The sequence below is a fragment of the Corvus brachyrhynchos genome, unplaced genomic scaffold (assembly GCF_000691975.1).
Source record: "Corvus brachyrhynchos isolate BGI_N302 unplaced genomic scaffold, ASM69197v1 scaffold17, whole genome shotgun sequence".
NCBI lineage: Eukaryota > Metazoa > Chordata > Aves > Passeriformes > Corvidae > Corvus > Corvus brachyrhynchos.
Genome location: NW_008240046.1, coordinates 6,168,473 through 6,181,340, shown reverse-complemented (window position 1 = coordinate 6,181,340; position 12,868 = coordinate 6,168,473). Strand labels below are relative to the sequence as shown.

The 12,868-nt window shown below is 38.8% G+C and overlaps 1 protein-coding gene across 1 annotated transcript in view; it reads right to left on the bottom strand.

Moving 5' to 3' along the window:
• Positions 1-3,524: 3,524 nt before the first annotated feature.
• Positions 3,525-12,868, bottom strand: part of NIPAL1 (NIPA like domain containing 1) — a 10,714-nt gene continuing 1,370 nt past the window's right edge. Inside the window, exons 3-7 of the mRNA XM_017744296.1 lie at positions 8,906-9,172; positions 7,769-7,825; positions 7,222-7,312; positions 5,256-5,416; positions 3,525-5,115 (exon numbers count right to left, since the gene is read on the bottom strand). Coding sequence (XP_017599785.1) covers positions 4,511-5,115; positions 5,256-5,416; positions 7,222-7,312; positions 7,769-7,825; positions 8,906-9,172 — 1,181 coding nt within the window. The 3' untranslated portion in view covers positions 3,525-4,510. The remainder of the gene's footprint in view (positions 5,116-5,255; positions 5,417-7,221; positions 7,313-7,768; positions 7,826-8,905; positions 9,173-12,868) is intronic.

Sequence of the window (12,868 nt, the reverse complement as noted above, 5' to 3'; positions counted from 1 at the left end):
CAGTACACACGTGGAGCTCACCACAGTTTATGCCCAGGCCACAGAAGTACAAAGCTTTTCACAGATGATGCACTACAAATGTGAAATTCAAACTGTCTCTGCAATAGGAAATACCTGGGGACTTTGAATAATATATGAGGCATCTTTTTTAACAGCTCTTGTAAAACTGGTTTTGCCATATTACTGCAAGTTAGTATGCAATATGCTACAGCACCATGCAGTAAAAATCAGCTCCACTAGGTTTGTGTACTCAAAGCACCTTGCTCCTGCCTGTCTCACTGAGCTGTCCCATGGTGAATATGCACGCATCCTGGCAACATGCTGGTCTAATACCTGGAGCCAATAATGCTTGCCTACCAGGCCTCCACTTCCCAATATAATCTTTCTGTAGGCTGCTTGGGGAAAGATTTGAGGAAGCTGTTATTAACATTCTGACACAGATAAATTTAACAGTTGCTATCATCAAGCTGACAGTAAATAAATGAAAAAGCACTAGAACATGATTCGGAGTCAGTAAAACTGGTGCTTAATTGGCAGCAAGAAATGGTCTACAGTACAAAGGTCAGGTATCTACAGTGTATTTATTTATCAGAACAGCTACACCCTTGAATAAAGACTGAGTAGGCCACCTTAGACCTCATGGTGACTGTGAGCTCAGTTCAAATTCTAACCATATAGGCAAAAATGGGTGAACAGTGAGTGACATCCTTGTCACTGACCATAAAGAGATGTCTGCTGGTTTTTTCAGACTTCCATGTGATAAAAATGAGATCTGGAAAAAGCAATAAAGGAGACACCTCCATACAGGGAACCTCCTGTCAAAGGCTGTAGGAGTGTTCAGCATTTGTAAAAATTTAGCTACTGTTTCCTGATCAAACACCAGAAAACTTGGAACAAGTCTGTATTATGGATAGGAAGAAAAAAGACAGAATTCCAAGCTTTTGTGAGCCAGCCACTTAGGATACATCTCTTTTCTATAAAAAAAGATGCATTGTTGACAAAATGGAATGTAATTTCAGAAAGTGAAATGAATTCACTTGTCAAAAGTACTCCTGAGAAGCAATGCAGACCAATTACTAGTGTGTACAGGGCTAGTAACACTTGTTTCCAGTGCCATTTGGTTTTTGGACCAATTCCCATCCCCTCCTCCCCCCTCCCCCCACAAATTTCACAGATGGGAGGCTCTACAGACACACTAAAGCACACCACCATCAATCCTCCCTCATGCACCACCAGTCTGACTCCTGCTCAGCATCCTAGTCATGTTCTGAACTGTGGCACCATTTAAAAACCTGCCCAAAAGGAGTCAGCTACTGCAGACCTGCCCTGCTGGAAAGATATTTTCTAACACACTTGCCAGTTTTATTTTGCTGGAATTTAAAGAGAGAATGGCGTTTGCTAGAAGGATGCAATTCCCCATATAGCTCCAGGATGCAACCCTAATGAGTAGAGTTTGAAGTTTTGAATATGTACCCTTTGGGATAAAGACTTTTTATAGCATTGTTCTTTCAAGTGTGGATGGAAAACAAAAATGGTAGAACAGATTTCTATAGAAACTAACTGATAGTTAAAAAATCATACAGATTTTTCAACCTACCCAAGTCTTCTTGACCTGCCTACATTTAGTCGGTGCAGCTATGTAATGAACTTAATTGCCCGTTAATTTGTCCTGAGGTATGGCAATAATGAGTAGCTGCCAAGATTTGTTCAGTATCAGCATCTAAAAGCTGTAATTTGGTTACTAATGTATTGCCTCTGAGGTTTGCTTTGTTCTAGTTCTCAACCACTCACCCTACATACCAAAACACATCTAATTACTTTAGAAAAAGTAAAAAAAGAAAACCTGACAACTCACTGAAATACTCTCCATTGAGACTGGCTGTGAGACAGACATGGCTAATACATCAGCTTTTGATCTTCTGCTCTAGTTTAGAAATATGAATGACACTCTTTTTTATCCATTGTTTAAAAAACACAGATCATTTAGTACATAACCGTGAATAATTTATTACAAGAGAAATATTAGCATAATTTCAATTAAAAAATCAGTTATTCCAAACTAGTAACTAAACATTTTTAAAAAATAACATCTCTTACAACAAGTGTTTTTATACAAAAGTTAGCCACTAATTTATTTCTTAACATGATGGGCTTCTTGTGCACCATGAAAATAAGCATTAACTTTGTTTTTTGACATTAACATTCTTTTATTATTAGTTGCTATTTATGTGTAATAGCAGATACACAGGTCCAGTAGAAAATACAGGAATTTTGCTTGGTACAAGTTAATTATTGCCAGCAGTTGGTATGAAAAGAGTCCACACTCTTCTCAGAGAAGGTATTATGACATATCTTTAAAAAAAGGCAACACACATCCATCCAAGAATGGGACTGGTTGCTTTTTCTTACAAATAACTCATTTGGTCACACAACAGTGATGACTGTATAAGCAAATAAAGAGGCCACGAACTATGCAAAAGCATTTCTTTCTCCCTTTTTTACAGTCCATATTTTCTTGAGTTATTCTCTGAACTGTGTAATTCAGAGTGAAAAGCAATTCAAGTTTTTGTTAAAAAACAAACTATAAAAGCCCCTCCATCTTTAGTCTTTTTATTATTTGTATTACTTGTTTTTAACTATGAAGACTTTGAAGCTTGAATCTGGTCAATAAAACCAAAGTATTCTCCACATTAACTAAGAAGTAATTAAACCCTGTTCTCTGAAGCGTTTTTAACACATGCATTTTAACAGCAAAGAATTGCTGCAAGTCTCATCAGTCAATTGGCTGAAAAATATTCCAAACTGACAATGTATTCAGTGTCATTATATTTTGAAGGCAAGTACATTTTTTGTGAAAATGTTCCTTTTCCTGGGTAACAGTGCTTCCACATAAACATGTGAAATATAAGCAGCAACCCTTTTGTTCTTACAGCTAAATTAGGAGCTTTCTTTGGTGGAACAGTTTTCTATCCAAACTGTCCTCTTCTACTAAACCTTTTGAACATTACAAAACATCTAGCCTGCTCCATGAGGAAGTTCTGCTTGGCATATAAATCTCATCTGATTAAAACCAGTTTTTAACTGCTGAAGTGCTGGCATCCTCTGGAAAACTTTCTGGACTCACACTTAAAAATCCAAAGACTAGAAATACTACTTTCTGGTGAGCTTGTCACCATCCACACATCTGATTGCTGAAGTTACTTACTTACTAACAAAGTGGAAAACAAAGGGGATTGTAATGAGTAAACCATGGACTGTGCAAGCTTTTTTGTGGCATGAAGATCAGTGAGCACAACTGAGGAACATACTGTTGTATAGATACCAATTTTCAAGGCCTCTGGTAGATTAACATATTGTTAAATGTCTAATAGAGGTGAATACTCATTTTTAGAAAAGATGAAAATGCCAAACTAAAAAAAGAGATGTTTTGATGTTTCTCACTCCTTGCCTACAGCCCATCCTTTACCTAGTATTTTTAGAAGTAGTGCATGGATTGTAAAATGGATTTTGCACTTACAAAAGTATAAAAATTAACAGGACTGCTTTATTATTAATAAAGAACAATACCTTTCCAGAAAATGAGGAAAAAAATTTGAAAAGCTTAAATGGGTTTTAATTAATAGATGGCAGTACTAGGAAGAAGTATAAAAACAAGTAAAGCCCCTTCTTAATCCTCAAAATAATATAGAACAAAATGAAAATTTTTAATTGCATGTTCTGGTTTTCTTCTGCCTTTGAATACTTAATTCTATAAGCTCATGTAACTTTTTAAGCCAGTAGCAGCTTTTTTCAGGCCTCTGGTGAATTTTCTTTTTCTTAAACTTGGTCTTAGTTTTGAAATAAAAAGGTAGACGTACATTCAGAGATTCACAATCCATTTAGGATGCCTTGGGTAGAAAAGATGAGAGTTATTAAGAATTGTATTTGCTAAAATTTTTTTGTGACATTTAATCAATGTTCACTGGCAGGTCATCAAATTGAAAAAGTCTTGCATAAAATTTTATATTAAAAGCTGAGGGTTAAACACTGTTTTCTTCATGTCTCCAATGAATATCCTTCATGTAGAGTATCTACAAGCTTGTTTGGCAATAAATTATAAAAATATAAAGAAAGCCAGAAATATTAAGGCCATCACCAAGATAATAGCGGAGCACCTGTCACTTCAGCAAGGATTGTCTTTTGGCATTAAAAGAAAATTGCATTTTTTAAATGTAGCTTACAAAGACCATTGGTTTTTACTAAAATTTCCCAAGAAGAAATGCTGCATAAAAAAACGACCATGTTTTTCTTTGCCTAACATACAATCACTACCAGGTTTCTGCCTGTCATGCTAATTATTGAACATTTTAATTCATTACGCTAACAACTGGCAAGAGGAGTGGCCCACACTTAACAAAGGCCTCACAGACAAATTTCCAGAGGACTGCAGAAAAGTAGAGCATTCTAGTAGACATGGGTGGGCTGAGTTTGCAATTTGTGATACTTTGATGAGGAACATTCCTTGAGTATTTCATTGACTGAATAAAATGTTGTCCTCCTCATATGCCAAAGCTGGGTCTTCCATGCTTTCCAGCAAAGTGTGACTGGTTTCAAATTCAAGGTGTGGTAGTGATGACTCTTTGGCAACAGTGGACATCAACTGACTCCAGGTGATGTTAGTGTTTTTGAAAGCGTGCAATAGGAAAATACCAATGATGATATTGCAGAATCCACTCAGGGTTCCAATGATATCACCCAGTTCCATACTACTCCACTCCTTGAACAAGATGATGGAGCATGTCACCACCGTTGTAGTGAAGCACACGTAATAAATAGGTGTCACCAGGGATGTGTTGAACATGTCCAGTGCTTTGTTGAGATAGTTGATCTGAGTGCTGACTGAGAGCACCAAGATGCCCACTAAAATGTAAACCAATGGATGGCCATAGACTGGCTTCCGCTCCAGCATTTGTTTAATGGCAATGCCCAGGCCTTTCACAGACGAGACAGAGAAGGCACCGATGAGTGAGCAAATTAAAACGTAGATCAATATATTTGTCTGACCTCTCCTTGGAGCCACAACAACAATCAGGACAAGTGCAACCACTGTTAGGAGAACAGCAAATGTAACAAAGGCTGTAAGAAAGAGGAAAGGCAAGAGTAATGCACATGAGATAAAATACCAGACTATGTCCAAGTACATGCTCAGAGTTGTTCAGCGTCCTGGACACTTCCCTATGAACTGTAGCATGTGTTTGGTGCAGTTGCATACAGACCTGGATCTTGCAGTTTTCTTTCCATCTCATCTAGTGAGGTGACCTCCTCCTCCTCTGGGGCATGAATAACCATGACCGTTGACCCCAAAATGCTCAGTATGCAGCCCAGCTTTCCATGAATATTCAGCTTCTCATTTAAAAAATAGGATGACAATATAGCACTGTTCAGGAAAATAGAAATAAAATGTTCAGCTCCACCAGCCACAAAAGACATTCAGAATCTCTCTGTGTCGCATGACAGTAATTCAAAACCTCTTCTGAATTTGGATATATGGTAAACCAGCCTGATACAATCAAATTGTAAGGAGTTTTTCCAAGAAAGTTGTTCATGACCAAGAAGGTAAGGTCAGGTTTTAGGGAGTTTAGCAACCCTGCTCACTTTCCTCCAGGTTGTAAAAAAGTCCACTTTGCTAAGGAACTTCTCATTCCTGATTGCCTGGGTCAGGGTATGCACTCTCACTGTACAAGAGCTGCTTTTTCCTTCCAAAAATGGTTCAAAGCACTTCATTTGCCATTATAACCCATGCACATGAGTTTTGGAAACTGTTCCTCATCCCTCCCCAGGCTCTCCCACCCAGGCGCACTGTCTTCCTGGCTTGCCAGGACTCCCCCCAAAAACACAGAGAAGGCATGTCTCCCCCTCCAAAGAGACCAACCCCAGGATCTCCACGGGGTTGATTATTTAACCTAAGGACAATAACACGGCCTGAATGACACCACTCACAGGGCATGATTAGCCTGTTAGAGCACAACCTTGGGCACAGGCACAGGCTTAATGGTGTGTGAACATGCTCACAAACAGTTATTCAACCCACTGATCAAAATTCAGACATTTTTTTCACACAAGGGTAGTGAGTTCACTGACATGAAGTTCTAAAAACCTCTCTGTCTCATAAAAATTCGAACAGTTGCTATCCCCATCAAAGAAGAAGGCAATAAAACTCAAGCTGTTTGGCAAAGCAGCAGCCAGTCAGCCAGTTAATCTGCATCTACCCACATGCTGATCCCAGCACAACTGCAGGTGACTGAGTTACAGTAATTTTACTATGACAGAATGGCTGCAGTTTTAGCAGTTAGATTATTGCAAGAAACCTAGGGAGTTTTTTGTTTGTTTGGGGTTTTTTGGGGAATTTTTGTGTTTGTTTGTTTTTTAATATGTCGCACATGTTGTTTTAAACACAGCGTTTCATATGGAATACTCAGTTCTTAAAAATCAGAGTTTCACATTTAAAATACAATAATTTCATTTTGCTAAAAAATTATTTCCCGTAACATTTTTGTATGCGTAGTCCATGTCTCTTCTGCTACTATGATAGCCACATTACTGTATGTATTTAAGTACTTGGGAATTATTTGTTTCTTCATACATAGGAAATAATTAGGCTTTAAAGGACATTTATGTTTCAAAAGAACCATAAATTTTAATTGTGGATATTGAAAAAAGCTAAAATTTCCTTTGCCTTCTTTCCAGAAGGATTTCAGAATGACAAAACAAAACCAAAAGGTTTACTAAGTGTGCCTTAATATGAAATTATGCTCCTATAAATAGAAATGTTTTTGAAAACATTTTAGTGAGGGAATACTGTATTCTTATTTAAAGTTTTGTCACATCTGAAGAATAAGATAACAGGTTTTAAAAAAGCTTCAGTTCTCTAGGAAAAGAAAAATTATCTTCCATCAGCAGTGTACCTGGTATATGCTGATAAGAAATACTTTGTAATATAGGTGGAAGGCTACTGGGAAGGCATTCAGTGGCCTTTGGAAGAAGGCTTTGATTCTATCTACCAAGAGAAGTCAGCTCTAAATAAGCAAAATATCTTACCATCAAGCAACAAACAGCATTTTTTGTCCATAAATTGCTTTTCAGTTTTCTTACTTGAAATCTCTACTTCCAACCAAAGACAGTATTTTCCCCTCATGCAGTGAGTGGTTCATTTGCCAAGGCTTGCTCCCAATTGGTACTGACCTTATGAGAACACTCAGTGCACCCAAGGGGGTAACTAAGGTTGCAGGTGCAAAGGCATAGGCAGCAAAGTTTGCAGCTTCTCCTAATCCCACTGCAGAAGAAAGAACATTTGGATCAGATTGGAGGGGGATTTAAGAAGGCACACTATTGTAAATATTTTGTATGACAGCTATGATAGCAAATATAAACTGAAATGTTTTTTCCACACTATATATGCACATTTTAATTTCAAAATTAGCTGCACAACCTCTTCAGGAAATAATAAATGCTGAAGAAAGCTAAATACTTTTCTCCTAAGTACTCCTAGAAGCTGGACAGATGCAATTCCCCTGCATTTGACCAGATAATAAAGGTGGTTATTCTGTAAAGAGCTCTGAAGAGCAAATGCAGTGTTTGAAAGATGGCATATCAGAACAGCTTGTCATGAATGTGACTGCAAGGAAACTTCTTTTAAGTGAAGGGAGTGAAAAATCAGGGAATAAATCTCTTTAAAACCATCTGCTTTTTGTAGATTTACATATAGGCTGAGAGGAAAGAGGTGACTTACTTGATAGCAGTCCAGCCCACCAAAGCCATTCCTTCAAATAAGAATATCCACCTTGTCCTGAAAGAGAAAAAGTAACCTCATCTTAGAAGAAACAGATCACCTAATTGTAAGAAACAAAAAGTACAGCTTCACCTTTGCACCTCCAAAGTACCAAAAGAGCATGCTATCTGGACGCAACAAGAAGAATATTTAATTTTGACTGACATTTTAATTAACCACTCTACTGCTTTGTGACTTGGACTTCTGAAAAATTCTATTTGACTAAAGGTACACAGAGGGGAAGTTTCAAGCAAAAGTAAAGTATCTATAAAGATTCTTGGTGAGCTTAAGAAATGTCTCAAAATGCTTTTCCAGGCCAGATCCAATATATGCATACAGTCAACTGTAGTTTGACTCTCCTTTTACTTTAGGTTGGAAGAAAATAGAAAGAAAAATGACCTTGTGTACATGATTTTTTTTTTTAACATAAAACGCAAGTATATGGAATATTCAGTATTGCAGTTTTTTCAAATAACCAAATTCTCTAGAACAGTATATTGCAATAAACACAACAAACAAAAGAAAAACTGCTAATGCTATGCATTAAATCCACGCAAAGGAAATTATGAGATTAGCTCAATTGTTCTTTTTCTAGCTCTTCATCTGTTGACTTTGATGATAGTTGTACGAACAGTAGAAACTTGTGTAATAAACATCATTTCTACAACTCATTGCACTTACTTTAAAAAAGCAGAGAAAAAACACAAAGCAAAAAGCTAAACCTAGTTACCAGCTTAAGACTTTCTATCTCAGATGAGGGGGAAAAAGATGGAAAAAAGAGAGAGAAAGGCATTTTGAAGGGTAAGATGCATGGAGAATTTTATTTGGTAGTGAATTGCTCTCAGTGAGGAAATAGTACCAACTCACTAGATTTAATACCCACTGCAGCTCCTATAGTCCTATGCGTTCTGAAATCCCAGTCCCTGTAATCACACACAGAGAAATAATACTATGTCTCCATCTCTCACCAAGACAGGACTTGTGATAAGCATTAAAGTACAGTTTTAAACATGTGATCCATGACATGAAGTTTGATTTTGTTGAGTTACAAGAGGTGTTTGTGTCCCCAGCAGGAGCAACGCCATCACCACCACTTACCAGCTCGGGTGACTCCTCTGTCTGCCAGTTTCAAAAGTCCTTTCTTCTTCAGTATGAAACTAGAACCAATAAAGATACTGGAAACTATTGCCAAAGCCAAGCCAATGTAGAGGTGGTATTTGCTTCCAGAAGGCATGGAAATGCTCCAGTTTGTTTCATTGCCAGTCCCCTCCACAGAGGTGATGAAAGCAGAGTGTGATTCAGACACATTGATGATCTGGCACCATGCTTGGCAGGAGTCACAGCAAGAAAAAGAGAGCACAGCACCTGGGAGCAGAAAAAGAAGGACAAATGATTCACAACCCAAGCTCAGCTCTGGAAGAGCCCTGTCCTCATTCTGCTCACTCCTTTTCATGTCTTTCCAGAGCATTTGTAGTTTCTGACTCTGCAAATAACCCACAAAATCTACACAATGTACACAATGCTGCCCTGGGTCATTACCCACCCCTGTAGTTCATGGGTGCATACATTATTTATGTACATATTTTGCAAGCAATAAGGGCAATACCAAGGAATGCAACAAAAATATATTAGCTTCAATGTAAAATTCAACTCAAAATCTTAAAAGCTAACCTGAAACCTCAAGATGAAAGGGCTCTTTTTTGTTGAGCAGAGACCACAAACATATAGCCGAGTCCATGATTTTGGACTTCACCTGTTAAAGCAAGCCTGCTGCAATTCAAGGCTTCTGTTTTTACATTGGTAGCTAAGATTGCAAAATCAAATGGAAAAAAAAGGAAGGAAAATCAAACAGGGAGCAAACTCTCACTGCATATGGGCACTAAGACATTTTATTAAAAGTGTTCAGTGAATACTGTGTGAGCCAAGTCTTATTTAACCAATCTTAAAATTTTCAGGTGAAGGTCTCATTACACCTTACAGCAAATTTCACCTAACCTCAGCAAGCCCTGGGTGGAGGTAGAGCACAGGCCACAGGGGACAGTTCCCCCAGCTATCCCTGCAATGCTGCTGGAGAACTGGGTGATCTTGAGTAGAGACCAAAGCTTCACACTCTCAACCAGCCAAGCATTATCAGTATCACTGTGAGGATAGTCTGTGGCAATGACATCATTGTTATCAGCCTAGATGTGTTTTTAAAGGAGAAGAGGGACTGCATTTTTAAAGAGCAAAAGGAGTTGTTATTTTGCATAGGGAAGCATAGGTCAGGCAGCAAAGCTGCAACAGGGTTTAGGCAATCTAGGCTGATGTCTCAGTTTCTCATGGTGGAATGCATCAGGCAATCACTGTGGATCAGAGAATAAAGACTGGAATACTTTTAAGAGCAATCTTTTTAGGAAAAAAAATGTTTTCTTGTGAAGACATGTTAAAATATGAAACAGTTGGTGCAGAAGTACAAAAGCTCAGTCCACTGTGATTCATCTAAATGAGGATGCAACAAATAGTTTTGCTTTCCACGTTTTCCCTGTAATTAAAATAACACATGAACGATTCATCCTGATGAGTGGTAGCATCAGTAATACACTCCCTTTTTTATTTCCCCCCCACCCCCAGCTGAAAAACCCCACTTGGGGACTTAGTAGGAAAGGATGTGCCTCTGTGTTCAGATGTAAGCTCTGGAAATAATAATGTTACGTCAAAAGTACTTCACCGAACAATTAACAATAAGCAGGCTTGGATAATTCATTTAATACAGTTTAACAAGGAATAGTTAAAATATGTAAGGTCTTAAAAAACTCATATTTGCAGTTGGAAATGCCGGTATTAACTCTGGGAGACAGCACCCTTTGAAAGTAAGGAACTAGAGTGAGTACCAGCTCCCTGTTTTCCCATTCCATACTGTACAACAAACATACTACAGGAAGTTATAATTTGATTTGCAGGCTGTGCAAACACATTTCCTTGTTTGCCAAGGGTGTTTCCATATTACAGGAATTGTTTTGTATTGCTAAGTCAGACTTAATAAAAATGCTCCCACAAGATGGGTATGTTCATATTCCACAGATGAAGATTAAAATCTTGGAGAACTTAGATCAACATGCAATTACTATTGCATGTATGTGGGATAGATATTATTCTACCCTCTTATCATTACTAGAAATTACAATTGGATAATGTAAACAAATGGAATTTGCATTTGCACCTGAAAGTATTTTAAAATCCTAAACTATTAACATAGCCTTAGAAGAAGAAAAATTTGTATGTACTTGTTTTGACATAATTAGTGAAGAATAAATCACAAAACAAAATTACAGAAAAGTCCTTTAAGCATAAATATATTTTCTCTTAGTAAACACATATCAAAGCAAGACAAAAATGCCCCTGCTCATGGCATGGGGGTTGGTCTAAACCTTTAAAGGTGCCTTCCAATCCAAACTATTCTATGATTCTGTGAAAAAAACCAATGCAGAGATGAATGAAATCCCTTCGCTCCCAATATCCATACTGATGCTAAACCAGGCTGGTGTGAGAAGCAGTAACATTCCTTGCGTTTAATTGAAAGAAAATATGAAGATAAGTGTACTCTTGATAAGTATAGTCTTTCAGCTACCTGCAATAGTAAGGGCAGCTTCTATCAGTGTGTTGGGTTTTTAAAGTGAAGAAAGTAACACTCTTCTTCCTTTTTTGTGACTGACGTACTTGCATTTAGGTGGAGATGAATGGCAGGCTTATTCCCTTTTACATGACACTACTGCTACTTTTTCTGTGTGTTTTAAAGTTTTTCGTTCCTCAGCATACATTACGACATCGAATAAGGAAAATTTAATCATGCCATTTGTACTAAGTCACCCAGTGACTGCCACAGGTTGTTTCTCTCCTGTCTGAACTACAATCTCTGCTCACATTCACAAAGAAACATTGGATTTGTCACTGAGAAGAGTAATTTTGAATGGTTATGATCTCTGCTTATTGTGCTGAGCAGCTTTTCATAGTTTTAACATGTCATTTGCTCCACTTGCATGAAAAGTGGCATGTCACTGCACTGATCAAAGAACCACCTTAGAGATATGAAGAGGAGGCTGGTCTGGGAATTACTGATATTTTATTACCTCTGTGAACAGTCTGAGGATCACTTCAAAAGGCTGAGGAAGGTTAGAAATTACTCAGGCTGCCTGGCTTGCTCAGCACAGAGTTTCTGTAGCTCAGCTAGTTTCACCTCCCACTTCCAAATGTCAACAAACATGAACCTGTCAGCAGAACACCTCCTTGTAGAAATAATCTCTCCCAGCTCTGACTCAAGGCTGGCAACAACAGGAAACCAGTCTGAGCTAAGGTAGCTGCTGTTGTAACTTCTAAACTTTTTTAATGATTCAGCTAAATCCATTTTTTTCTCCCCCCTTAAACACCTAAATACTCTCTATCTGAATCGGGTAGATCAGCCAGCCCGTTGCAACACACCTCTTTGTGGCATGTCTAACTTGCTGTCATCCTGCAATCCAGGGCTGACTTGCCCTGGTTAGTGACAGCCAACTTGGCTCTTAACCTGCCACTGAAGATACTGGTCCTAAGTCATCTCGAAAACGAATTGCTTTGATTAGACACATAATGTGACCATTTACATTTGAGCTCACAACTCAGGTCACCCCTGGCAGAAACATGAAACACCTTTCTCGGTCACCCAGGAAATACCAAGCCCACCTTTGCCAAGGCATGGCTCCTGGGACCAAAGGTGGGTGTACTGAGAAGAAGCAAGGAATTCTTCCCTGGCACACCTGGAGTGGAGACTCACACAAAAAAGCACAAAACAAAGGTGAAAAGATGGTTAACCCGAGACAGCCACGGGAGAAGGGCAGGAGCCTCCCAGGCGCCGGCCGCGCGCCACTCGTCGGAAAATAGCTCCGTGACGTCAGGGCCGAGGAAAACCTCACGCGTGCAGGGCTCCGGACACCGCACCCGCGGAGCGGGCGCAGGGGGGCTGCAGGAGCACGCACCTCGCCCTCTTCTCAGCGCACGGCCGCGTCCCGGGCCCCGCGAACCCGCACGCGTCCCGAGCCTCGCGAACCC